At 36.9% G+C, this 27,854-nt stretch overlaps 1 protein-coding gene across 2 annotated transcripts in view; it reads right to left on the bottom strand.

Annotated features, from left to right (window-relative positions):
- The window catches only part of GABRA1 (gamma-aminobutyric acid type A receptor subunit alpha1), a 60,161-nt gene extending 47,915 nt beyond the window's left edge, over positions 1-12,246 (bottom strand). The window contains exons 1-4 of one of the 2 annotated variants that reach the window (XM_007171413.3): positions 12,184-12,246; positions 11,540-11,775; positions 9,136-9,224; positions 5,289-5,401 (exon numbers count right to left, since the gene is read on the bottom strand). In XM_007171413.3, coding sequence (XP_007171475.2) covers positions 5,289-5,401; positions 9,136-9,224; positions 11,540-11,775; positions 12,184-12,214 — 469 coding nt within the window. In that variant the 5' untranslated portion in view covers positions 12,215-12,246. The other variant, XM_007171414.3, reaches the window with a different exon arrangement.
- Between the last annotated feature and the right edge of the window lie 15,608 nt (positions 12,247-27,854).

The following is a 27,854-nucleotide window of genomic DNA, read 5'->3' as shown; positions in this document are numbered from 1 at the left end:
AGAAAATTCAAAAAGAAGAGTTCCAGAGTAGAATTTCAAAAGCTGATACGAAAAGCCATTATCTGGTAAAGAAAATGTAACAACAACAATAAAAAAATATTGGATAAATCTAACCTTTTTAAATTTGGGTGGGGGTATTGTCAGTAATTTAGAATCTTTTTATTTTATTGAAGGCAAACACATTGTGACACAGATATCTTGCCCTGTAAATTTTAGAAATTCTGGCTTTTTAATATAAATACAAAATGTGTGTTTTAAGTTAGGTGAACATGAATAAAATGGTTGCCTCTGATCTCAACATCACACAGGATACAAAAACATAATAAAAGATCACATGAATATCAGATATCATCTTGCGATATAACAAAGTCTAGTCACCTAAAGTTTAGAGTTGCACAAAATTTCACAAGTTAATCTGATTTTTTTTCTCCAGAACACTCTTAGTTTCCCACCTTTACTTATTTTGACCTAAAGAAACATAACCCAACATCCCAAGCTAATTCCCCAAGGAGCCCATACCGCCTTGCCAGTAGCACTCATATCCAACCCAGTCTCCTTGCCTTGTTGGAGATGCTTATATCTTAAAGCTAAGATCTCTGGCAATAATTGGGCTAAATGAAGTCTAAAAGGTCTCATACAGGCATAAAAAATCAAAAATTGGGAAAATTAAGAAGATAAGGAGTAAGTCTGCTTTGAAGCATAGATTGTTTGTTAAATAGTATGTCTTGCTAAAATACCTTGAGAGAAACATCCCAGCTACATTCCAGTCACAAATACTCACCTAACTGATAGCTTCAATTAAGTAAAATCTAAAACAAACAAAAAAATTCCCCCCAATTCTATAACACTTCTAGGAGAAAGAAGAAAATCTTAACTAAATGTGTTAAGCATCTAGTAGGAATAAAGCCCATTCTCTACCTACATTCCTACCTACCTGTTTACTTATTTACTTCTCCCCCCATCCATCTGGGTTTGTCACATGATGAGTACACACGTGCACTCTTTCAAGAGAAAGAGAGATGTAGCCTGTATATATGGTGTGGCAGAACGGAAGGGAAAGATGTCACTGGAAGGGCATTACTTCTTAAAAATCTGAAAACTTTCTTCAGAATGTAGTTTTGGATCTATGTTTCTGGATTCTTCTTACTCCCTCTCCCAGAGTGCAGGGAAAGCCAAAATGATGGTGGCTGAAATTTTACCCAGATAGGTGCAATTCAGGGGGAGCATCATTTAATTTTTTAGGAAGTTGGAGAAAATTCAGGCTTCTTTCGTTTATTAGATTCAGAGTCAATAAGGAGAAACCTTGAGGAAATGGATTTTCTCAGAGGTGGTTGGTTTGGTCTTGATTTAAAACGAAAAGAGGAATCTTGATTAACCAAGGAACACCTGAGCCTACCCATCCTCCTACCACAGCTGCCTTTTCCGTTTTCTCTAAGTTGCTCTCCTTCGCCTTCTCCAGCCCTCTCACTTTTCTCTGTTCTTTCTCCTTATTTTCAATACCTCTTTTGCTCTCCTTTCTTCTGTAACCTTTTCTTTCTTCTCTTGCCACTTTTTTTTTTTTTTTCTGGATTTTACCTCCTCCCCTCCCTCAACCATTTTATTCTTCTCTAGTGACCATGCTTTAGGACCATGCTTTAAGAACTTTTCAAATTCTTCAGGCCCTGGTTGCAAGGAAGAACCAGCCCTCCACATCTTGCCCTCAAAGAAAGAGATATTAAATGAGAATGAATCCAACAATCACTGACAGTTTCGATTTGTATTTTCTGAGTACTGACTATTTCAATTCAAGTCTATTTAAAGGTTTCTTCATTAATTTTATACTTAAAATATGAACTTGCCAACATATTTTTCTGTTTACATCCCTGAATAGAGTATATTATTAGAATTCCACACAGTCTATCCTTTTTAGTTCTTTTATCTCATTTAAAAAGATAAGTGTCTTCCAGGATATCTCTCTTTATGTTGCCCTTTTCTTTCTACTTTCTCAGGATTGCTCTTGACCCTGAAAAGATAGCCTTTTTAAATAGTGTTACAATATCTGCAACTGATTCCTATCATCTGGATGAACCATGTTATATATCTGTTTTCTTAGTTATTGGATCCAGGGTGTACATCTCCAAAGAATAATGTTACACTTTTGGATGCTGTGTGTGTTTCTGAAAAACAGGTCATGATGAATCTGCATGTACAAGAATTTCTTACATTAGTCTCAAGTCTTAGCTTATCACATTTCTATATTTTCTCAAGACATTCAGAACAAAATATCCCTGCCTTCTGCACAATGTTGTTATTTTTATAAAACCAGACTTTTATCACAATAAAGAAGAGAGTGGGCTCCTATCTCTTGCAAGAGAAGATTATCCCAGCTGTGATCATGAACCTTCTAAGAGGAAATTTTTACCGCCTTATAAGCTAATGATAATCTTTCACGTATTGCCTCTACATAGTTTTTACATCTGAAAGCAAATGGATCATGTAAAAAAATCCATTTTTATAATGGAGAGCTACTAGAATGCATGTCATACTTAGCTTACCAGAAATCTATGATAAAGAAATAAAATTAAATAATTTTGCAGAAATATATATATTAGATAATTTCAATTTATAGCATCCAAAAATCATGGTGTTAACATTTTACTCTATTCTGTAGCTGATTATGTTTTATAAAACATCTAAAATCTGTGCTTAATATTTAAGATGTTTTCTGAAGACAAACATTCTCAAAATGTATTTAAAAGTGTTAATGATTCTGGAGATATATATAGTAAACACATGCTATATATGTAATAAACACATGCCATTATATCCCTTAAGACTGAAAAAGCATGCCAAAAAAATGACAGACATTTAGTTAGTATTAAAGTTTTTTCATAAATCTCAAATCCATCAGATTTAATTGCAGTATGCTCCAGGATGATACATAAAATAGAAATAGAGGAAACTATTTGGGCTACTTTTTAATTTGTTTTCATGTCTATCATAATCTCAAAATCACTGTTTCCAGAAATCATAAATATCAGAAAAATCATCTTTAGCAAAAATTAAAGCATATCCATTCTCTTTGATTTTCCTGAGCCCTTGAATTCTCTATTACTGTAGCATATTATATCCATTTCAATTAAAAAGAATATATCCTGTCTATATTTAGCCAACTACTATTTCTGTTCTTTAAATATCTATTTTTGTTATTTTGAGGGATTAAGTAGGTAATAAAGTAGATTCCACCAAAACTGCAGCCTGAATTAATGTAGTTGTTTCTGTTAATAAATCCACCATTATCTTGAGTCTTGAAAATTAGCTTTTCGACCCATTCTTAGTCTATATTATACATCCTCAAGGTCTGTGGCTCTCCAAGACGTAGGTATGCATATGAGGAGTAGGTGAAATGCTTCCTGCTTACACAATATTTGATTAAAGAGTTAATATATACATTTATTAAAGAGTTATTACACATAATTAAATGTAAATGAGCAGTCATGGGTTTGTTATTTGTACTCCAAATAACAATACGACCAAACAGCTGATTATTAAAGAAGGGTGTGTGTGTGTGTGTGTGTGTGTGTGTGTGTGTAAAATTGTTTAACAAACTGAAAACTATGCACAGAACTTATAGAGGGTACTCACATTCACAAGGTAAAGTATTAAATGGGATTTCCTAAACTAGAATGAAGATAAGATTTTCTAGATGTGTTATACAATTCTGCTGATTTTCTAAGGATTGATATCATGGAGAAGGAAGAAGAATAAGTAAAGAAATCAGATACATGCCCATTAGTACTTTAAAAGTCTTCTTTTTAAAAGTTATTACCACTGTCCTGAAATTCTTCTTTTTGTACGTTCCTCACGTACCTGCAGTCTTTGTAATTTATTTCAAATTTTATGAACCAAGAACAATTTTCCTGAAACCACTCCAGAGGTTTAGATATACACAGACCTTATATTAATACATCACATACACATTTATGCACTCCATTTTGTGACCAATGCATTTTGTTCCTTAATATTTTTTCAAAGAACTTAGTAAAAGGAAACCAAGTGGAATACAAACCTGGAGGAATTTGTATAGTGTGTCCTAGAACGAATGCTTGAGATTGATAGGAAAGGACACCTGGTAAGACCTTTGACATATATCTGAGTCATGTCTTCGATAAGGGAGTTTCCCTTAAAGCTCTGAGACACTAATGACATTTGGCAGCCTCAAAACAGACCTATGATCCATATCTGTGTCATTACGCTGCCCAGAGTATTAACAGGAAGACTCTAAATCCATGTTACCATTCTGTTTTAAAATCAAAAATTGAATTCTTAACCTTCTTATTCTTTGCATAACTTTGCTGTCTAGATGAAGAAGAGATAAATTTCTTAATATTGTTATTTCATTGTAATTTAAATATTGCTATTAAATAGTTTCAACAAATGCTCTGGAGAAAGTGCAGCATAAGTTATAGTTGGGAGTCATAGATTCTATCCTTGGTTTCCTATGTGACTTTGAACAATAATTTATTTCCTTGCTTCACTTGTTTTACTCTGAGATCAATATTTTGTTTTGGCTTCATTAGTCTTTGTTTAACTAAATAAGATAGGTTGATTATCTTACTCAAGGATTATTTAAACAAGTGTGTAATGCCTTGCACTATTTACTCTTATTGTTATAAGTACTGTATTATTAAGTGCTAACTTCTCCCTGAGTAGAAATTCATTAGTAAAACCAATGAACTGACATACAAAAAAAAAAAAAATACATTTTAAGTATAGAAAATTAGGGTTTAATTTTAAATTCACAATCAAAAAAAAAATACACTATCATCTATCTCATTCACCTTTTATCCTAGAGGTGGGGGTAATCTAACACAAAATAGTGGATCAATATGTAATATTCTAAAATAAATGTTTAGAGCAATAGATTCAGAGATATTCTACTTGAATTCAATGCAAACATAGCTATGCCTAATGAAACAGAGATGCAGTATTTGGGCTGGAAGAGATAATATTACCCCCCTTTTTCCCTCGTAAAATCAAATCATACATGGAAAAGATTGATTGTCGAGTAAATGTAACATTTATTTCATGACATTATGAGAAGTTTGAATCTGGCTTCTACTACGTATGGGTATGTGCATGGGATGACCGTGGAAAATTGAATTAATGTTGAGCAATATACTAAAAATAGGATGTCATTACACTACATGCTTCCATTCTTATTACTTTAACATGTAGAGGGAAGCAATACTTTAATAGTAAATGTTTAATATTGTTCTGTAAAATAAAAACACAATAATGCTACCCACCTCCCAATCCTGGTCTCAGGCGATTGTCATAACCATCTAGGAGTCGGTCCAAAATCCTAGTGAAGACAGTGGTGTTGTCTTTAAGTTCATCTTGTAATGAGGGTTGTCCATAGCTGAAAAAAAAAGTAAAGGGAGGCAATATCTAAATTATACATTTCTACTAAAACCTTTTTCCAAATAAAACCTTCCACAATTTTCCAACTTCCTTTCTATTGAATCTTAATTTGAAAATTTCTTCTGGTAAAGTAAAAAAAAAAGTCATAGTTTAATTCTTACCATTTTCTCATATTTGTTCTCATAGATGATATGCTCTTTATTCTAATATTTCTAACTATGGAAGGAAAATTATAGGAAATGAGTTGTCTCTTTACATTTATAATTCTCAGCGTGTATACAATGTTGTAATGAATGTTTTCTCTGGGCAAGCAAGAACATTAATGTACTTTAGTAAAAAACCTAAATCTGGGAAACTTCTTCCCAAATTAAAAAAAAATGTATTTCTGAGCTACCAAAATACTTAATAGCTTTGTTTTCATTTAATTTAACACGTAGCATAATCCTAAGATTTCACCTACCAACAACCGTCCCTTTATCCACTTCATATATATCTATGTTTTGTGTTTTGTGTTTTTTTTTTTAATTGAACCCTGATGTAATAGTTTTTAATACTTTATTTATTTATTTTATTTATTTATTTATGACTGTGTTGGGTCTCTTAGTTTTCGTGTGAGGGCTTTCTCTAGTTGCGGCAAGTGGGGGCCACTCTTCATCGCGGTGCGGGGGCCGCTCTTCATCGCGGTGCGCGGGCCTTTCACTATCGCGGCCCCTCCCGTTGCGGGGCACAGGCTCCAGACGCGCAGGCTCAGTAGTTGTGGCTCACGGGCCCAGTCGCTCCGTGGCATGTGGGATCTTCCCAGACCAGGGCTCGAACCCGTGTCCCCTGCATTGGCAGGCAGATTCTCAGCCACTGCGCCACCAGGGAAGCCCCTGTTTTGTGTTTTTGATGTTCTTTCTGGTATTTAGATGAGAAAAATAGATAAAACTTGTTTCTGAGGATAATTACATGTTCACATCAGTGTGTAATTTCCATTCTTCTTAAGGTATATGAACCAATTTTTATAATTTGTCTATTCAAACCTCTAATTAATTGAATTTTGTCATTTCTGGTCTTAGAAGTAAAAGATACCTTGGAAAAAATATGGTCCAGTATTCTTAATTTATGGTTTTACTAAACTAATGTAGGATTAGCGTTTTAAGAAAACACAGCCATTTGTAGAGTTTGAACTAGAATCCAGCTTTCTTTAACTTTTAGTCTAAAACTTTATTTTCATTCTTCTATATCAGAGTAATTGTTCCTATTTAAGTCTTTCTATGTGAAGGTCTAGTTTTTATCCCTTACCAATCATTACTAGTCTTTGAATTTTGACCACATAATGACTGCAGTTCACATATTATGTATTTATTACATCAATCACATTATTATCTATGCTCCTTAAATCATATTTATGTAATGATTAGAATGACAGCTCCAAAATCCTTTGAGAGAAGAGTCTTCTATCTTAGGAGGGATCACACTTACTGATATATTTCAATGATAGCTCTGACCTTGAGCAAAAAAAAGAAAAAAAAAAAAAGAATATAGAGTGTAAACTAAAAAACTGACACAAAAGTGTCACTTTCATACTTTCAATTTAATATGCTTTTGGCATCTCTCTTGTGTGTTTATATTACTGATCAATCTACGAAAGATAATAGCATTTGAAACCAGGGTTCACTGATTTGACAGAAGCAAGAAATATAATCAAAGTATCAATTCAAAAACAAACACTATTGTTTGGGTAATAATGTTATACTGGCAAAATGCAAAACTTTTCTGATAAAATTTTAATTTAATAGCTATTATAACTAAAAGTTATTCATGATATGAAATATATGAAATGTACCTCTATGAAACAGTTCTCCATTCTCCTAAATTCAACATTAATACTGTGCAGATTGAGAGTTTACTCTCCTTTGGCAGAATTAAAGATCTTACTAGTTTTTGAAATCAAATTTTCAACGAGCGCTGTGTCTTCCAGGATGTCTTGCTAGCAGATGATAGCAGCAAAGCAAAAATAGTTTTCTGAATACAATTATTTATAAAAACACCTTGTCACAAAACCTACTGCCATGCATGCATCTTTCAAGGATACTGGAAGGTCATCTTGATAAAGGTGGAAAAGAAATGCTAACACACTTTGAGTTGTGAAGAGAGCCTGACCAAGTAGTCTAAGGAAGAATCACTAAAATAAGAAGGGCGAAAAAGATGAGGTAGGGTGACATGACAGAGCAAACTAGATTGTTAATATGATGCCCAAAATATGGGGTGATCTACTACCTTTACCTGCATTCTCTTTGTTTTCATAGCTTATGTCAAATTCAGGAAATGCTTTTTTTCCCCCTGGTTTTATTTATAAATGTTGTACTCACCAATTGTTTGCGTTGGAATACAAATGCCAAAAGAGACTTTTCCCTCCCTCCCAGAGAACCAGTTCTGCTCTGCAAGTTGGAATGATAATCTTTCTTTTATGTGCTTTTCTTAATCAGGTTATGCTTCATCTTTAATTCTAATTTACTATGTAATTGTCAGACAATGACCCTAGGATAAAGATCAAGATTATTTATTTGCTATTAAACACTCATGCCAATGTAATATTTCCTAAACTGAATATATAATTTGTAGAGAAATGTCAGTTACAGTACGTGATTTTGATTCCATATGAACCACTATATAATAAAACATTGTGCACTAACTCCATCTACAGGTCATTACAATAGCAACACTTCATATAATTTTTCAAGAGCGGTGAAGAACATTTAACTCCTCAGATTAAGAGTATCTGGCAGTAATGCATTTTCTGTTCATCTGGCGATCATTATTTACCATACACAATAACAAACAATAAAAATAGACAACTTCTCAATTTAAAAAATCCTCCTTAGTCATTATCTTTCCAGACTATTCCATCTCTCTGCCTTAACTCATAAGGGTTCACTTTTCATTACATTATGGAGAATCTTAGATTTTTGTAATATGTCTAAGACTTTCTTTGGGGCTACAGGAGTGGACTACACAAAAAAATATAAAAGCAGATAAAGGAGAATCTGAAATATTTGGTTATTTATATCTTTGCTAGTATAATATGTCTATACATTTGATGGGATCATTAGCAAATATTTTGAATATGGTTAATCATATTATTACATTTTTTCTCATAACTTGTCTCCACAGTAGTTAAACTTAAATAGAGAAGTTCAGTTTTATCTAACGTTCTTAAATATGTGTCTAGTATATTCTACTTCTATTGGTTATATAAATAACAGTTTCAAAACATAATGCACATGCATTTATAAAAACTTATGACTTTCAAATTACAAATATTATTCTAACCTTTCCACTTCTACATAGTTAGAAGTTACTCTATGATCTTTGCAACTGGTTAGAAATTTTCTTGTTGGAAAATCAACTCACATAGTATGCTGACATTAATTGGGGTAACTTTTTCTGTAAATTAGGAAACCACATGTTTTGTTCAGTTACAACTGAGCAGTGAAAAGTTCAATTTAAGAATTAAATGTTGAATTAATATGTTCCTTAACAAAAGCGTGTTAAGTGTATTCTAACCAACATGCAAATAAGTTGATTATTTTTTCATATTGTTCTTCTTTATGAGCTGGAATTTTATTGCAGTTAAGTTTTTTGAATTCCCTTAGTCATGAATTCATCCAAGGACAATTTTCTTCCCCCTGAAAGAATAAATGAAAAGTTACAGAAATTCTCATGCAGATTTAAAATAAAGGTCCCCACCTTCTTCCAGTCAATGTGCTCAGAAGGAGTGTCCAGCCCCAAATGTAGTCAGAGAGACCCGGACTTTTCTTCATTGCGGGCTTGTGCAGCTGAAAAGTAGAACAAGTAGAGATCAATGTCTCTTGCAAGAAACATCAGGTTATAACCACTAGGGCTGACTGAGGCAGTTCAGATAAACGCTTTGAAGTCAGGAAATGACCTCACTGGGATATGGCACCTCACTGGAAGCAATGGAAACCTGGACCATCCATTCTCCACTTTCACTTCCATTTCTCCATTCAGAAATATCAGTGTCTAAATTTCTCCTGTAAAAGAATACAAGTTGAAATTCTCTCAGGTGACAATATTGCTCAACATAAAAACTGTGAGTTGTTCTTTCTCTAGGTTTTATATTTACAATATAGTTTGAATTACTCTCTTCTTGTTATCATCTGAAAAATTTGACCTTTCTGATTTGAGTTCCCACAACTGAACTGTGCACTGAAAATTTTCAGCTGGTGTCTACAACAGGGAGAGCATGTTTGGAGGCTGTGAGGGGGTAGGTTAATATGCTTTGATGACTGAATTCATCTTTGGATTCTGGATGCACCTTGATTTCAGAAGCAACTGCTATTTATCTTTTTTTTTTAAAAAATAAAATCATAGGAAACACTCAGTTGAATGCCGAAATCATGCTTGTAATTCTCTGCCTGTGATTTCCTTGTTAAATATGCTTGCTAATGCTTCTGTGAGGCTAAAGGACACACTTTATAGTCAAGCCATGTGCTGATCTCTCACATACAAACCACACTCACATAAATGCACACAAGCATGCCCACACGTGTCTTTTAAGCCCTCTCAGTTCTGCCAGGTTGCTGCTAGAAAATGTTTTATCTCAAACAGATGGAAGCTAGAGTGCTTTGCTTTGCATGAAAAAGGGAATCTTTTTACCCTCTTAGGTAAAGTGCAATCAATCACCCTCTGTTGAATTTAGACTTGGTAGTGGGATGTTGGAGGAATGGAGGAGCATGGAAAGCTTAGAGAATTTTTAAAATTATAATCTATTTGTGTAATTACTTCTTAAAAATCAGAGCACTACCTGGTGAAAGAGCAGACATGGTAACACTATTTGAATGTGCTATAACTGATTCCAGTCAAAATATGAGAAATGTTCAAGGTAAAATTTGTTAGCACTTCCCTGAATCTGTACTCCTTAGTTGGGTCAGTGATTAATGGATTGCAAGTCTTTTAAAGCATATTTTTCATTAGGCACTCTATAGTTTAATGTGGTATGCCTTTAAATACATCTACACAAATGCTTTCCGCACTCTCCAGGATCATTTATATCAGTAAAAACCATTCCAAACAGGCATGTAAGCAATGAAACATAAAGTGTTTAGAGTGAAATGGTCTAGACCTAGAGGTAAGAACTGTGAGCGTCATAGTTTTTCCCTAATTTAGTGACTGCTTTTGACATAGATGAGTTGAATACGACAAGAAATATTGGGTAAATATCCTTATGTTAAAATATTGCACCTAAATTGCATAATTATAATTCACCCTTTTATTAACCTTCAACATCCGTTATGAAGGAAAGACAACTTCTCGTACCCTTTTAATATTTGTTGGTCTTTATAAAAAAGGGTAATTCCCAAAGGGGTAAATGAAACAAAACAAAACCCCAAAGCAAGATACCATAGCTTTTTGTCCTCCTCTGACATTTTAAAAAGAGAAAAACAAGCCTATCATGGCACTTGAGTTGTTGAGTAAGAAAGTTTCTTGCAAATGCAAACCTAATAGTTTAAAAGAAACGCTAAGCTGTCTCCTTACCCCTTTCCACCTTCAACCTCGCCCCATCAAACACACACTCCGAACACCCATATCTATGCCACCCACAGCAAATGATAACTTGAGTTTTTCGTGTTCGGAATGAGAGAGACCCCTACACCAGACGGCATTACAGCAGCGTCCACTGGAAAGGAGAAAAGAAGCATTTTTGCAGCCAGAAAGAGAGAGTGCCTTCCCTACGATGGAACATTGAGATAGGTTTTCTATCCCAGCGTCTTAACTTTAGACGATGCACCCAACGCCCCTCCCCACCTCACCCCAGCTCCCTCTTGCAAAAAAACAAAAAACAAAAAAAGACCAAAACAACATGTCACCACCCACCCCGCGGAATACATTCAAATCTGCCTAAGAAAGAGGGAAAGAAGAGAGACGGAGAAAATAATAATAGTAATAATAATAATGCTCCTAGATCGCTGCGGTTTTCACCCTGAAAGAAAAACATTCGTTCTTTCTACCTGCTGTGGGATCAGGCTCTTGTCCTGTTCCCTCCTTCTCTTTTTTCTATTGCATTCCTGTCCCTCCAGCAAGGAAAAGGCACGTTCAAAGCTTGTGTGTGGCGGTCCGATGCCGCACTTACCTCGGGCCCCCTCTGGGCAGAGGATCGCTCAAGACCCGAGAAAAGTCTGCGAGAGAAAATCGTGGAGAGCTGGGAGCCAGCGCGAGTCCGCGAGTCCCGGCGCACCGGCAGCGCAGGGGCGTCCTCGCTCTGCCGCTCGCTCACTCGCTCTGAGCGGTCAGAGCCATCATGGACTCTGCGTGCTCCTTTGCTGAAGATTTCACACCCAAATTTGCTTCCCAGTATCCAATCTGCAGCTATACAACAAAAGATTTTTCTTTACCAAGACAGTAGTAATACGTCCCAGGGCAAACCGGATGTGAAATAGGCGGTGACTTCATGCCAGAGAGATTTTATTTTAGAAAGGAAGGTGGTACCAGCCTCTGGATCTGGAGACCAATCCGCCCATTTTTTATAGGCAGCACAATTTAACTTGCACCGCTCTGGCCCTAATCCCCTTCTCTCTAGCTGCAGACTCAAATCCTTCTACAATCTGCTGCAAGCTTTCCTTTTTTGGGGGGGGGAGTAGATATGGGGGAGGGAAGAGTAGAAAGGGTTAGAGACATAGGGACGATACTCAGAATCTTTTCACGCTTTCAATTGATGAACCCTCTATTTTAAGGCGTGCCTATTAAAAATACAACTGATGAGTATAACTATTCCACCTTTGATCAGATATTTAACCGCTGCACGCATATGAACGGGCGCAAGCTATGAAACAGGGAGATGCAGGGGTCCACATGTGGAAAGCGCACTCTCCTGTCGCCTGTCTCCCTCACACGCACTCCCACACACGTCTGAGTCCCTGCGTCTTGCAGAGTCACGAATGATGAGGGCTGGTAGGGAAGAGTTCTGGCCGGTGGGGAATTGGCCACCGGGTTGAGAGAGTCTTCGGCACTTTCACAGGTTGTGAGCGCTCTCCACCGGCCCTCAGTCTGCAGCTTAGAGGACAGCAAGAACGCGCTCCGGAACCGGGTTTTTCATCTTTGGAGGCAACTGTTTGTTTGTTTATGTCATGATGGAGAAAACACGGCCTCCTTTAAATATGACTTGTGCTGGGTTCCTAGGACGAGGAGGGTTTAACTTTAAATAAATCGCCCAGATCATTTCTAGGTTTGAGAGTCATATCTGCATTTCCGGAATCATTCCCTTGCCTATAACTCCATCATCCTCGGGATTAGGAAAATGAGAGAGGGGGACGAGAGATTAACAGAAAGCCGTTTAGAAGTCAGGTCAAAACCCGCTTCTACTTTTTTTCCCCTCTTTCCTCTTCTGTTACCCTCCCTGGTGGCTCTTCACCCACGAATAATTATACACTGAGGGAAGGAGGGTGTGTTTCAACATCAGTCTAACTAAATTTCCAAGGAATCAGGGACGACTGTAGTTCTCTCCTCAGATTTTGTGAATGGGTGTTTGTAGCAGAGAGGAGATGGGTACTGTGTTCCTGGGAGCGCTTACTGAAATGACCTGAGGCTCTGGGAATTGTCCCTTTAGCACTTTCCCCTGGACTAGGTAGCAGGTGCTGAAAAGAAAAGATGGGGTGCCTCTGTGCAGTGCTTCTGGTGAATAAGGGCTGAACTTTGGTGAGCTCCCTAGTCATTTTCCGTGGATTTCTACCAGAGGAGACATTTCAGATAGGGTCAGATCTTGGCTAAGGGAAGAAAAAAATCTAAATGGCCAGTCCATACCACTCGTGCGTTTTTGATTCTACAAGTGTTCGTTGACTTTGTGCTGCAATGCAGTCAGCTTACATGAATAAAACTTAAGACAGGTGAATGAAATAATAAGGAATATATAATTGAAGATCACATTTAGAATTGGGCTTGTTTCTTCTGAGTTTTGAAAGGGAAGTGTCATTGGGAAATTATTTTAGAAATAAATCTTCAAGGAAGGGAGATTTGAAGATCATTTTATAATATCCTTGTTTAGTCGCCTACTCTATTCAGACACAACAAATGTAATGTATTTTTTAAAAATAAATTTATTTATTTGTTTGTTTGTTTTTATATTTGGCTGTGTTGGGTCTTTGTTGCTGCGCATGGGCTTTCTCTAGTTGAGGCGAGCGGGGGCTACTCTTTGTTGCCGTGCACGGGCTTCTCATTTTCCTGGCTTCCCTTGTTGTGGAGCAGGGCTCTAGGCACACGGGCTTCAGTAGCTGTGGTTCGTGGGCTCAGTAGTTGTGGCTCGCAAGCTCTAGAGCGCAGGCTCAGTAGTTGTGGCACCCGGGCTTAGTTGCTCCGGGGCATGTGGAATCTTTCTGGACCAGGGCTTGAACCCATGTCCCCTGCACTGGCAGGCAGATTCCCAACCACTGCACCACCAGGGAAGCCCATGTAATATATTCTTTTTTTTTTTTTTTTTTTTTTTTAACTTTGGGTTTATTTATTTATTTATTTTTATGGCTGTGTTGGGTCTTTGTTTCTGTGCGAGGGCTTTCTCTAGTTGCGGCAAGTGGGGGCCATTCTTCATCGCGGTGCGCGGGCCTCTCACTATCGCGGCCTCTCTTGTTGCGGAGCACAGGCTCCAGACGCGCAGGCTCAGTAATTGTGGCTCACAGGCCCAGCCGCTCCACGGCATGTGGGATCTTCCCAGACCAGGGCTCGAACCCGTATTCTCTGCATTGGCAGGCAGATTCTCAACCACTGCGCCACCAGGGAAGCCCCCATGTAATATATTCTTAACGATAGCCATTGAAGGAACATCAGAGCTTCCTTATGTGACATTACCCAATTTTTATTTATTTATGTGCTTATCCATTAATTTACTTATTTATTGAGCAGTTCTGAGAATAAAGCTCACATTGGTAAGGTTTTGAAACCCTGAGTTAATTAGAAAACATTATTTTCTTACCTGGCAATATAAAATGCAATTCCATAGTTTTGTTTTGATTCAACAAAGACTAATAGTCCTAAAAGTGACCTTTTAGAATTTTTTTTCCTCCTGACTAAATTCTCACAGCTCATTTGACTTCCCTTTACAAATTGAGAATGACTTTATATCCTATACCTAATGACATACAACTAAATCACTCTACTGATTGTTTTTTTGAGCACAATCGCTGAAACTTTATCATTTGAACAATAATCTCTGAAAACAATGCCAGTCACATCTTACTTGAGACTAAAAGTGTTATGTGACTATCCAACAGGATACAATTGCACAGCATTTCCATACATTTTAAAACAAGTGAATATTTATAAATAGTTATGGGTTTATCTTAAAACTATGGTACAAATATGGAAATGGAAATTCCATATTCTGATTCTTTATTTAAGATACAATATTCACAAGGTAGTTTTTGCTAGATGATGTATATATAATTTGTTTTGGGACATGTATGTTTTTAATAAATAAATTTAATAAATAAATTGTGGGTGTTTAAAATATTGTAATTTGACTATTCCAAAAACAGCAATTGCAAATCTAAATTATGAGTATGCTTATTATTTTCCATCTAAGGTATCATTAACATATGCACATAACACTAGAGAATAAACCATAAGAAATTAATGGCAAGGAAATCACTTTTTTATATTTTCTTATTAAATTGACTCTTTTATATAATTGTTGAAATTCTTGATAAATCTCTTCAAAGTAAGTGTGCATCTGATTGAATTAAGTTTTTGAAATCACAATAACCATGATGTTTAATATTCTTAAAATATTTACTGAGTGCCAAGGAATGTGCTAACAATTTGCATAAATCATTCCATTTAATTCTCAAAACAAGTCTGTGATAGTCTTATATCCCTCTTTTACAAATCACTCAATAATTTGTGGATTAGAGAGAGCAAGAGATTTGGTCAAGGTGACACAGCAAGTGAGTGTTTATGCTAGAATGCAAACTCGGATCTTCTGACTTCGAAGCTTATTCTCTTAACCATGTTTCTACATTACTTTATTTCCTTACTATGTGGTTGTGAGCTCATGTTAAGATCCGTTTTATTCTTCTTATATCTATGTTCGACTATCTTAATAGCAGTCACATAAAACCTACCTCTGAGTATTTAAAAAAGGTATTTATTCATGATGAGATTCTTCCATTTGATGATCTAGTGCATCCAACTGTAACAGGGTGTCAGGCTGACTTTAGTATTTTGGAATTTCCTGCTGTTTTCCTTCAGTCTCATGAGGCCAGTTTTGAAGGCCCTTTGAACAGTCACTAGTTTTGGGCAGAAGGGATTTGAGGTCAAACCTAGGACCAGGGATCCTGGGGAGGCCTCACAACTCTATTTCCAGTGTTGCAGACTGGTACATTTTGCTTTTTCTGTCAATTTTAAATGGCAGGAAGCCCTGACCTAATTGAAGAAGTGTACGGATTCTTTTCAACAGAAATGTTTTTACTTTATCCAACTAAATGTGAACCAAATGAGAAAAAAATAGCAAGCATGTTCTCATTAATTCAGTGTGGCTTTTTAACATTTACAAAATAATTTGAGATGAGGGAGAAGAGATAAGTAAAATGATAAAATACCAAATAAGCTTCAGCTGAAATCTAGGATAAAGTGGTCTTTTTAAATGTGTTTGCATGGCTCAGATATATACGCTGAAAATATATTTTAATGCTAACATTTTAATGGTTATCAATCTGTAACAAGAAATGTACACGTGGCAGTTAAATATGTCACCCCAATTTATGTATATATATATAATATATATATATATATATATATTTGGATATTTATATGGAATATTTTCACCCACTAAACTAGCTCCCCTTTTTCTAAGTTCCCTGTATATAATACAGACCATCTTGTTAATGAACTATACATGTGTCCAGAGGGCTAGCCCTTCTCTTATAATTGATGTTGAACTAATAGTTCAGTTCATAAAAAGAAAAGAACTGCGATAAGTAATAGAGTAATTTTTGTTCCTTAAGTGAGACTTCTTTGTCATCAGGTTAGTTAGACAAATTCTTTTTCCCAGGCTGGAAAGCTAGTTTGACATCTCAGCATAGTGAGAGACTTGGTGAGTACAGTAAAAAGAAAACCAAACTTTTCTCATACTTAAGTCATAAATGTTTGACATTCTAAAGGAATGTAGAGATTGTTCCAACCTCTCTGACAAATCCAAAAGATTATGTAATTTCCCCCAAGATTTTTGCAGAAGAAGAACCCAGGTTAGGATGGCACCGTGAGTGCTCATACATGGATATAGATCTGAAGTCACTGACCCCTAATAGATGTGTGACCATTGGTATGTTACTCAACTTTCCTGAATCTCATTTTCTGAAGTTTTAAAATGAGGTACTATTATTAGCTAGTTGTGGCATAATATGGGAAAACAAATGCAAATCACATAGTCCTCTTGCATAGCATCTAGTAGGTATCCAGTGAATGCCAGTTTCCTTCTCTTTTTTATCTCAACACAAATTCATTATTTATCAAACATTTTAGTGCATTATCTACAGCATGTTCATATAACTCGCAATACTGATTATTTTATCCACATTTTCCATAAGCTTTAACTGAACCATAAAATTCTCAGTTATCAGACAAGCTACTATGGCAAGCTAGCTCACATGCCACCTTAAATCCTAGGCCCATATTCTTAATTCTAAGGTATTCCGAGAAAAAGAATGCTTCTCACTACTCCTGCCCTAGGCATAGAGGATTTTATACACAATCCAAACCATACATCTCAGTTGTTCTTATCTTCTCTCTGTTAAAAACTTCTGACTTCCCGCTCTGTGCATCCATTCTCCTTCCATGTTCTTTGATCATTTTTGTTATCATTACTCTGAACTCTTTCTCAGGTAGATTGCCTGTCTCCCCATCACTTAGTTCCTTTTTTTTTTTTCCTTTTAATTAATTAATTAATTTATTTATTTTTGGCTGCATTGGGTCTTCGTTGCTGTGCGTGGGCTTTCTCTAATTGCGGAGAGCCGGGTCTACTCTTCACTGCGGTGCTGGCTTCTCATTGTGGTGGCTTCTCTTGTTGCAGAGCATGGGCTCTAGGCAGACGGGCTTCAGTAGTTGTGCATCATGGGCTTCAGAGCGCAGGCTCAGTAGCTGTGGCGCACGGCCTTAGTTGCTCCGTGGCATGTGGGATCTTCCCGGACCAGGGGTCGAACCTGTGTCCCCTTCATTGGCAGGCGGACTCTTAATCACTGTGCCACCAGGGAAGCCTCTCACTTAGTTCTTCTTCTGGGGTTTTATCTTATTCCTTCATCTGGAACATGTTCCTCTGCCACCTCATTTTGTCTAAGTTGCTATTTGTATTTTCATGTCTGTGGTAGGTTAGTTATGCTTCTCGGCCTTGGAGAAGTGGCCCTCTGTAGGAGGCGTTCTATGAGTCCCAGCAGTCACCCAAGCTCTATGCTCTGGGGGTTCCCCCTACGAGGGCTGCACGAGTCCTTCTATTGTGGGGCTGACTATGTGGGCTGTCTGGTAGGCTTGGTTGGCCCCTAGTCTGGTTGGTTGCCAGGCCCTGCATGTGCGGCTGCTGTTTAGTGGGGCTTGGTCACAAGGGGGCCGGTTGAGGAACCCTAGGAGTCCCAGGGCTAGTGCTGGCGCACTGGTGGGCAGAGTCAGGGTCCTGAAGACTCAGGCTGTTGCACACCCAGTGGCAGGTAGAGCCACGTCCTGGGGTTAGTGCCAGTCTACTGGCAGGCAGAGCCGCTTCCTGGAGTCTGGCTGCAGGGCTCAGGGATCCCAGAGCTCGATTCAGATAATTGGTGGTGGGAGACGGTTCCTGCACAGTTGGGTAAGGGGTAGGGGGTGTCCCGAAGGTTGTGTTGGTCTTATCGTGGACAGAGCCAGGGCCCAGGTGGTCCCAGGGTAGGGTCTAACCTGCATTGCAAGTGTGTAGAATTTTTGCTTCCGGTGTCTGCCGCCTGGTGGGCGAGGCTGCTTTGAGGTTTGCGCGGGCTTCCAGGTGGGAGGGGCCGGTGTCTGCCCCCTGGTGGGTGGAGCCGGGCCCTGGCCCTCACGTGGGCTGGGCCGTGTCTAGGGACGCCTGTAGGGACAGGGGGTGGGGGGGTGGGGCGCTCTTGAGTCTTTAAGCAGCCTGCCTGCTGACGGGTTGGGCTCTGTTCCCGCGTTACTTGTTTGGCCCCGAGGCGTCCCAGCTCCGGCGCCTGTAGGCTGTTGGGTGGGACCAGGTGCGGTATCGGTGCTGATGAGGCCAACACGCAGCCGCCATGTTCACGTGGATGAACGTGTTACGAGGGACAGCCACCCGCCTCTCCAGGGGACTCTCCCAGACCAGCAGGTAGGTCTGGCCCAGGCTCCTATCAAACGACTGCTTTTGCCCCGGGATTTTATGTGTGCCTTTAAGAGTGAAGTCTCTGTTTCCCTCAGTCCTGTGCGCTCCTGCAATGAAGCCCCGCTGGCCTTCAAAGCCAAATGCTCTGGGAGCTCGCCTTCCCGGTGCTGGACCCCCGGGCTGGGGAGCCTGACGTGGGGCTCAGAACTCTCACTCCTGTGGGAGAACTTCTGCAATGTAATTACTCTCCAGTGCGTGTGTCGCCCACCTGGGGGGCAGGGGATGGGATTTGATTACTTTGCGAGTCTGCTCCTCCTGCCTTCGCATTGTGGTTCCTTCTTTATGTTGGAGAAGGTCTTTTCTGGTAGGTTCCAGTCTTTTTCATTGATGGTTGTTCTGCAGATAGTTGTGATTTTGGTGTGCTTGTGAGAGGAGGTGAGCTCAGAGTCTTTCCCCATCATCCTGGCTGCTCTCACCCAAACCAGAAGGATTTGAAGAGAATATGGTCCAAGATAGAACCGACCATTGTCCAGTTTTCTTCTGTGGCAGTTTCCAGTTATCAGCAACTCATGTGTAACTTAGGTTCACCCATTTTCTTTCAAAGTCTTTTCTTTGCATAGATGTCAATCCCATCAATCCAAGCAGGAAACTGCAGTTTTATTCAAAGTTAAGAGGAATTATAGTATGCTGATAGTTGAAAGAAATTATTTTCAAATGTCATATAAGTATCAATAATTTCTAAAACTTTGAACAAGGGTTTTGGCATCTGTAGATTCCATTTGCAGCTTGAAGATTGCAATGTAAGCCAGGAGGGAAGTAAGAAAACAAACATAGTTTGTTAAAATACTGTCACAACCCTCGATTCGATATTTTTAAATGTTATATCCTATGTGACTTGCTTGAGGAAACATGCATTCTCTATTTTTATGGCAAAATTAAGGCATTTGCGATGTCTATCTGTTTCCTTCAGTAAGCTTTGAGAGTGTGCATGTGTGCACAGGGTCTCTGTGTAATGTCCTATAAACCATTAGTATGTTCATAAATTCCTATTTTTCTTTAAGATAAACATAATGAATAGATAATCAGTATCATTTATTAAGTGTCTAGCATGCAGCATGGAAAAATAAAGATCTGAGTCAGGAATCAATTTTCAGATATTAGTTATCAGAAATAATAAAAAACATTAGACATGTTGGTGCCAAGAAACTGCATTTAGTTTATGCAGAATCTTCTGGTAGGATTAGGATATGCCTAGTTTGGAATATTTGAAGATTTTAATGTGTCCTCATTATCCTGTTTGATCACCTGTGTTTACATATTTGTTTGAAATTGTAAAACACAAAAAGTGACATGAACATTAAAGCAGCATTTAAAAAATCATTCATCATGCCCTGAATGGCCATAGGATTTGTGGAAACGATATGAAACGGAAGGATTTACTAGAACAAAGATCAAGAATTAAGACACTAATGCCCCATCTGTTCAATAGCTCCCAATTCTTGATGTTTATAATAATTGTGCTCTGTACAGTGAAATGAAAACGAGTCTGTAGATATGAACGCATTTTTATTAGGTTGTTAATAAATGTATCCAAATGTAACTTATGTCCTTGTATTAAATGTAGAAAATAGAACTAATTAGACTTTTTTTTTCTATCGTTTACAACTAAAGAATCTCAACCTAACCCATTTCTATTTTGCTTAAAATAACATTCACCAAGCTTTTTCTAAGAGAATATTTCAAAACCTCCTTTAATTATATGTACTCTTGTAATATAATATATATTCAGTTATATATATTGTATTATACATATATTCAATTATATATATTCAGTTATATGTATGTATATACACATGTATACATATGAGCTTGGGCAGGGGTAGGGAGGAACTAAAGAGTTTTCAAGGAGAATGATAAACACTTTTGAGTAATTGTATTTATGAAACAAAAAACCCATGCAAATCTTGTAAATGTAGGCTGTTCACCATGAGAACTAGATACTTGGCCCAGTGAGCATTGCTCCTGATGAGTGAAAAGATACATCAGAAACCATATAGTCCAATACCAACTTAAAGACTCAAGATGACAAATGAAGAAATATTTATTTGTCTTACACTCAACTGCTTATAAAGATGACAGCTCCTAATTACCTTTGAAAGATGTAAAGTGTGATTCTGAAAGCTGTTGAGTGGGCTTACTGTTTGTCACTACTCATATTCAGTGTTAGAATTTCAACATAAAGTAGACCTTTCATAAATTTCATTTAAGGAGATGAGATAATGAGCTCCACAATACTATTCTCTCCCCTCACAATAGAGATTATCGCCTATTTAATAGCTATAATATACAAGACACTGTACTAATTTCTCCCCCCTCAACATAATCTTTGCAACTGCATTCTCACAATAATGCTGTTTACAGATAGAGAACCTAGGTTCAAAAAGAATAAGGGACTTTCCCAGAGACACATGGGGTATAAATCAGAGCCTGGATTTGAACCGAGGCATAGATTTTGTGGCTTCCAAAAATTCGTAATTATAAGGCAATGAAGGTAGGTCCCTTCTGTGTAGCCTGGGGGTAGAACTGTCATGAGAGACTGATGAAAATATTTCTGACCACAAATGTTTGTGACAGTGAAATGTAGTTCTTATGAAGTAAAATGTTTAAATGTTTGGTATAGAGAAGCAGAATAATATAAAGAAAGTAGAATTTGGAGTCGGACATTTTCCTTCCCTGTCAATGACTTACTGTTTGGTCACCTAACTTCTCTAAACTTCAGTTTCTTTATTTGTATTGTATTAATGATTAATAACTTTATTTTACATGGAACATTCATGATATAATACCTACAAAATATTTTCAACAATTGGTAGTTGTAGGTAACACAGTCTTTGCAATGTAATAATCTGTGATAACATATGACTTTTCCAGTAACTTAGTTTTTCAAATATTGAAATTAAGGTTTTGCACATGGCAAACAATTAAGTGGAAGCTTTGCAGTTGAACCAGTACAGCCAAAGTGTATCAAATACCAGATTGACCATTCAGTCTTTTTCCTCATATAGTTGGAGGCTGTAGTAAGAAACCATTGGCCTTTGCAAGGAAAGTGAATTCATTATTTCAGAGAAATTAGACTCAGTAGGTGGTAGGACATGAGACATAAAATGCTTAAGGCTGAAGCATCTGCAAGACTCAGCCATAACCCCACAACAGGAGATGAAAAATTCTTCCCCATCCAACTTCTGCTCAACTATTTTGCCAGTAAGACAATGTAAGTTTAGTGAAAATATAAGATGGCTTAATATTGAAATTAGATGAAATGGAATACAAAATAAATGGGGTGAAAATTAATGAATAAAAGGTTGAGGAAAATTATCTATTCTTGCTATGTTTTACTCTTGTCTGATAATTGGAGTAGATGCTGCTGAAGTAGGAAGCAGTTCAGAAACTCTAGAAGGAAACATTGAAGGACAAGCCATCTATTATGGATTCAGCAAATTCTGAAATTGAAAAGCAACCTTTACTAGACAAATAAGGAATCAGGGAAAACTCTTATGAAGATCTATTTTTATACCATGCTTTTTCTTTTATTTATGTGTGTGGGAATCTTTCAGCAGGGAAGTTCATTCCTTGATAAACCAAACAAATCATATCGATGTTCTGAAATTCAAGTTAAACACAAATATCAACTATTATTGAATTGAAAATCATGCAAAACATTTTGTTTTGTTTCACAATTTTCAATAGATCCATCTGAATTAAAAGCGTGCTTATATTGCTTCTAAACGAGCCAAGTGGTATAAAGCCAGAACATAGAAACAGTGTCTGAAAAGCAGCTTACTAGACAGATGTTCTGTTCTTATCCTTCATTATTAATTCGGTGAACCAGGTTAAAATACTATAGTTATGGGCTTCTGTGGTGGCACAGTGGTTGAGAATCTGCCTGCCAATGCAGGGGACACGGGTTCGGGCCCTGGTCTGGGAAGATCCCACATGCCGCGGAGCAACTAGACCCGTGAGCCACAACTACTGAGCCTGCGCGTCTGGAGCCTGTGCTCCGCAACAGGAGAGGCCGCGATAGTGAGAGGCCCGCGCACCGCGATGAAGAGTGGCCCCCGCTCGCTGCAACTAGAGAAAGCCCTCGCACAGAAACGAAGACCCAACACAGCCAAAAATAAATAAATAATTAAAAAAAAATACTATAGTTACACTTTAGGTGACCTTGAGAGACTCCATACCTCTAGGAAAACTAGCTATTTCAGGGATTGAACTGTCCTAAGTTAGTCTGACAGCCATATGTTTAAATCATGATTTCATTGCCTAGAGAAATTTTTGTCAGGCTCCCAAGCAAGTCAGCGAATTCAGAACTGCCCCGTGGCATTGGAAGAAGAGGGCTGGGGAAGGTCAGTCAGGGTTCAGAAAGCCTTTGTCAAAGGCTTAAGGAGGATGCAAATACAAGCCCTGTTCTCAGACAGAGCGGCATCTATAGCCCATATATATGCTCATGGGAGGCCCCATAAATTATGAAAAAAAATCCATTACAAACTGTGGCCTCCTCCCCTCACATTTCTCCACATCAGTGTATAACTTGGCCCTGAGCAATATATAAGAACAAAGGAAAATAAAAAATAAAAACAGGAGACAGGCTAATACCTTCCTTGAGAAGTGCTTGTGAGGCACCAGGAAAATGTAGGAGGAAAAAGACCCAAACATTTTAGGACTAAATTTGTTTAAACCTTACAGTAACTCCTCTACTATAATGCAGGGATACAGGTAGAGAAAGTGTTTGTAAAATTTGAAAATGTAGCCCTTTCAAATATCATTCTTACTCTAAAGTTGCTAAAATCCCTTCTCTTTTGAAACAGTGATTAAGGCATAAAGATAAGTAATGTCTTCAGAGCTAAACACATCAAATATATGGAAAAATAAAATTTTATATAAAATTTTAAAAAATGACACCTGGACAATATTAAGTAGTGACTTGTTCATGCCATTTTTATCTGAAGAGGCTTCAGTAACCACCCTTTTTACAAATCATAATTTCTATTTAGTTTCCAAATTCAAATTTGAGGTTTCTTTATTTAACAGCATACTCTGTTGAAGGACACATCTGCTTAGGACTACTAGTTTCGCTTTCTCATGCCCATTTGCAGAATTCAATCTATATATATTACTGCCTTGGACTTTCCAGAGTTTATTTCATATAAAATCTTCGCAAATGTACTAAATAGTTAGATTATTTTTAGAACTGGTGAAGTCAATTCACAAGTTCTTCTGAAGGAGTATATGTGAACAAAATCATCAAGAATTTTGGGGGGGAGAAAAAGTCTAGGCATAGAGATTGTTCTACCACATAGAAAAATATACATGAATAGCTATAGTAAATAAACTCAAAATGTCTGGCCCAGAAACAGATTCATGCACATATGAGAAATTTTATATGAAAAGGTAGTATTCCTAATCAGTGAAATAGTTTATTATTTAATACATGAACAGGATTATGAATCATATATTAAAATCAAACAAAAACCTTTAGATTTACACCTCCAACTGTAAATAAAAATGGATTCCTGGTGAAGGGAGGAATCTACAAATCCTATAAATCAATTAAATCAATAATAAAAGACAAACACCTCAGAAAAATGAGTACAGAGGATGAAATGGTACATCAGTATGGAAATTCTGCTAATAGAAACATGAGAGCAGATATTTAACTGCAATTGTGATCAAGAAAATACAAACTAAAGCAAGATAATGTCCTGGTTACCAGATTAATAAAAATGTTTTAAAGAATTTGATGTTCTTATTTAATGTTCATCTGAAAAGTTGCTGGTAATAAAATTGGAAGCATTCTGTTAGTATATATCAAATGATAAGTACATATATACAAAATTTAAATAATACTATTTCTAGGAATTCATTCTTTAGATATTTTAGTGCAAGTGGGAAAGGGTATATGTAGATGGAGATTTAATGTAGAATCATCTGTAAATACCTCTGAAATTAGAAGCATCTTAAAAGTTCAAAAATAGGGGAATGGTTGAATAAATTTTGGTGTATTCACATCATGAAATTATATGCAATGTTTAAAAAGAACTAAGTAAATCTTTACCCATTGACACAGAAAGATACTTGCAATGTATTGCTGAATCAAAAAGCAAACATGTAAATAGTATGATTTCTGTTTTGCAAAATACATATAAAAACAAGATAAAATATAGGTCTGAAATGGCACACATTTCAGATACCTAAAACCATCAACAGAGATCACACCTTTTTTATTTTGTCCTTTCCACATAGTACAATTTTTAAGTAAGTGTGTACATCTTTTGTAAAATTTTTAATAAAACAATAACCAAAAGAAAAAGGATAAGACAAATGCCTGGATACAGAAGAAATAAATCAACAACACCTGAGTTCACTTAAAACCCCAGAAGTCTGACTCTTATGTGTTTACAGAGACAGGTTTGTTATTATAATTATCACCCAGAAAGAGTTGGATTCTCAGAATTGCTGAGATTTCATTCACTTCTCTTAGAAGTTGAGGAGGAAGTGGCAGCCTAGTGCTAGAAGCTCAAACTCACTTTCTCCGTTTTCCTAATTACCTAGTTATCCAGGAGTAACACTTCCCTTCAGAAATAAGATAACCTGTTCAGAATCTTAGGCACTGCTCCAAATAATGTGCTTATAGGTTTACTGTAAACTCCATAACAAATGATGGAAAGATAGAGGCTGTCAATCAACCAACAGACATAGTTGAGTAGGAAAGATGCTGGGGTTCATGCTATAAATACCAGATCAGTTTACAGTATCACCAATATGGAGACTTACAGCCCCCCAGCCTTTCTTTCTTTTTTTTTTTTTTTTTTTGGTTTCAGGGTTTCAGGCAGAATTTATTTTGTGCTTGCCACTTACCCTAGAGAGCATTATGTTTAAATATGTTAGCATCACATTGATGGGAACCAGAGTTCTTCGCCTAGTTCTCTGTCTACAGACTTTGGAACTCTTCACTAGTATGTAATTCTCATAGGCTTATTGTTAAATAAATCCCCTTTTATCCCTTACTTTGAAAGATGTGTAAGTTTGGTTCTGTGGTTTTGCATAACAGGTATGTGAGTAAACAACTCCAAATCCCTATCAAGCATGTTCTTTTCCCTTATATGGAAGGTTTTATTTTTGTTTTTGTTTTTGTTTCCACATAGCCTCAGCAAAGAGAGTAAGCTTTAAAACAGAGAGTAAATTTAAATGTCTCAAGTTTCTTTGTTTTCACTCCTAAAATATGTACCATCATAAGTTCATTTCTTATGGAAATTTTTAAAAAGTTAACCTCATGGTCAAGAGAAAAGTATAATTCTGCTTTGCATCTTGGTACAAGGAAAGAAAACAATTCTTCCATAATGCATATACATTACATTTTGGGCATCTATTTTCTATGGATTGAAAGCATAGCTTTCTGTCTAAAGGATGAAAGGATCAGGCTTAATCATTGATAAATATATCTGCAGGATTTTATTGAAACACTTCTAAGTTTAAAACTCTATTACATTTTACTATTGCATCGTGGTAGATGAGACTAGCATTTCTTATTTCCCACCCAAGTTAAATAAATTTACATTTCAAAAGAGTTTAAGTGAGTAAAGCTTAGCTTGATAGTCAACAGTAGCATGGTCCAGGAAAGTAAGGCATGCATCAGTCTCCAGACTGGTTATAAAGAGGACTTCCCTTCTGCTCTTCAGATGAAGATAGAGTAGAGTTTGCAGGTAGGGGCTAGATGTCCAATCTTGGAGGGGCATAAAGGTGGCTTAGAGGTTTTGTTCAAAATAAACTCCCTGAAATAAATGTCCAAGTAGAGGTACAGCAGAGCAGTTTCAGGGAAACAGGGGTCATGTCTTGGCTCAGCTAATTACTGAGCTAAGTCACTTAACCTTTCTGTGTCTCTGATTATTTGCCTGATAATTAGGAATAAGAGCCACTTCAAATTTTTTCCTATGAGGCCTAGATTGGATAGATAAAGTGCTTAGCACAGTGCCTAGCACATAATAAATGCTCAATAAACATTTTAAAAAAGGTAACTGATATTATTCTATTCTTATTAATATTATTATTATCACTACTATAAGAAACCTTTCTGAGACTCAGTTTCTCTGTAGACTGAGATTAATATTTATTCCTCACAGTGAGGTTAGAAATCAATAATCTGAGGGAAATTTCACCATAGGTACCATTACTGGAGACAGTGACACTATAAGATTTTTATTTAAGGAACACAGCTGTGTCACCATCGCTTGAGAATTTACAAAATAAGCATGAAAATGCCACACATCAAGGAACACATGTCTCTGAATGCACTGTACAATTTAGGATTTAATGGATGAATTCAAGATTCCTAGAAGTGATGCTAATGTATATCAGCATGGGCAGTCATAGGCTTTAGATAACCCTATTTTAAAGACTACACTCTAGTGATAAATGTTTAGAAAGATCAAGATCATACGAACACTGAAGTTAGATCAGTCAGAATGCACAATTGCTTCTCCTTGGCTCCATGAATCTGTGCATAAGTAAAAGTATGTTAATGTTGCAGTTTTCAAGTTGTATATGCCCCCATCCCCTTCTCTACTTTTTGAATTCTAAAGGCTATGTCCCTCATTGCAATTAGTAGGCAAGAAGATTGTTTTCCTATATATCAGCCCATGTATCCCTTATGTATAAGGCAAAAGACCTTACTGAGCATTTTCAAAAACTTGACACTCAGGTATTGGTGCCTAGGCTTCTACTGGACTAAAAACTTCCCTCCCCTAATCCTGTCCTTACAAATATAGACAGATTACATTGCGAACTATGACAAGCATATTTCCAGCTCCAAAGTATTGGAGCCATGCTGATTAGGGATATCCTGATTATTACAAATATCAACAATTCACATGAGGGGATTTTTCTCAGTGCAATTATTATTATTTTTTTAATGAAGCGGTTCTTTTTTGTCTTTTTTTTTTTTTTTTTTTTGATGTGGACCATTTTTAAAATCTTTATTGAAGTTGTTACACTATCGCTTCTGTTTTCTGTTTTGGTTTTTTGGCCACAAGGCATGTGGGGGTCTTAGCTCCCTAACCAGGGATCGAACCCACAC

This window comes from Balaenoptera acutorostrata, chromosome 2 (genome assembly GCF_949987535.1).
Source record: "Balaenoptera acutorostrata chromosome 2, mBalAcu1.1, whole genome shotgun sequence".
NCBI lineage: Eukaryota > Metazoa > Chordata > Mammalia > Artiodactyla > Balaenopteridae > Balaenoptera > Balaenoptera acutorostrata.
The sequence above is the reverse complement of the archived record's forward strand: the minus strand, read 5'-3'. Positions and strand labels throughout refer to the sequence as shown.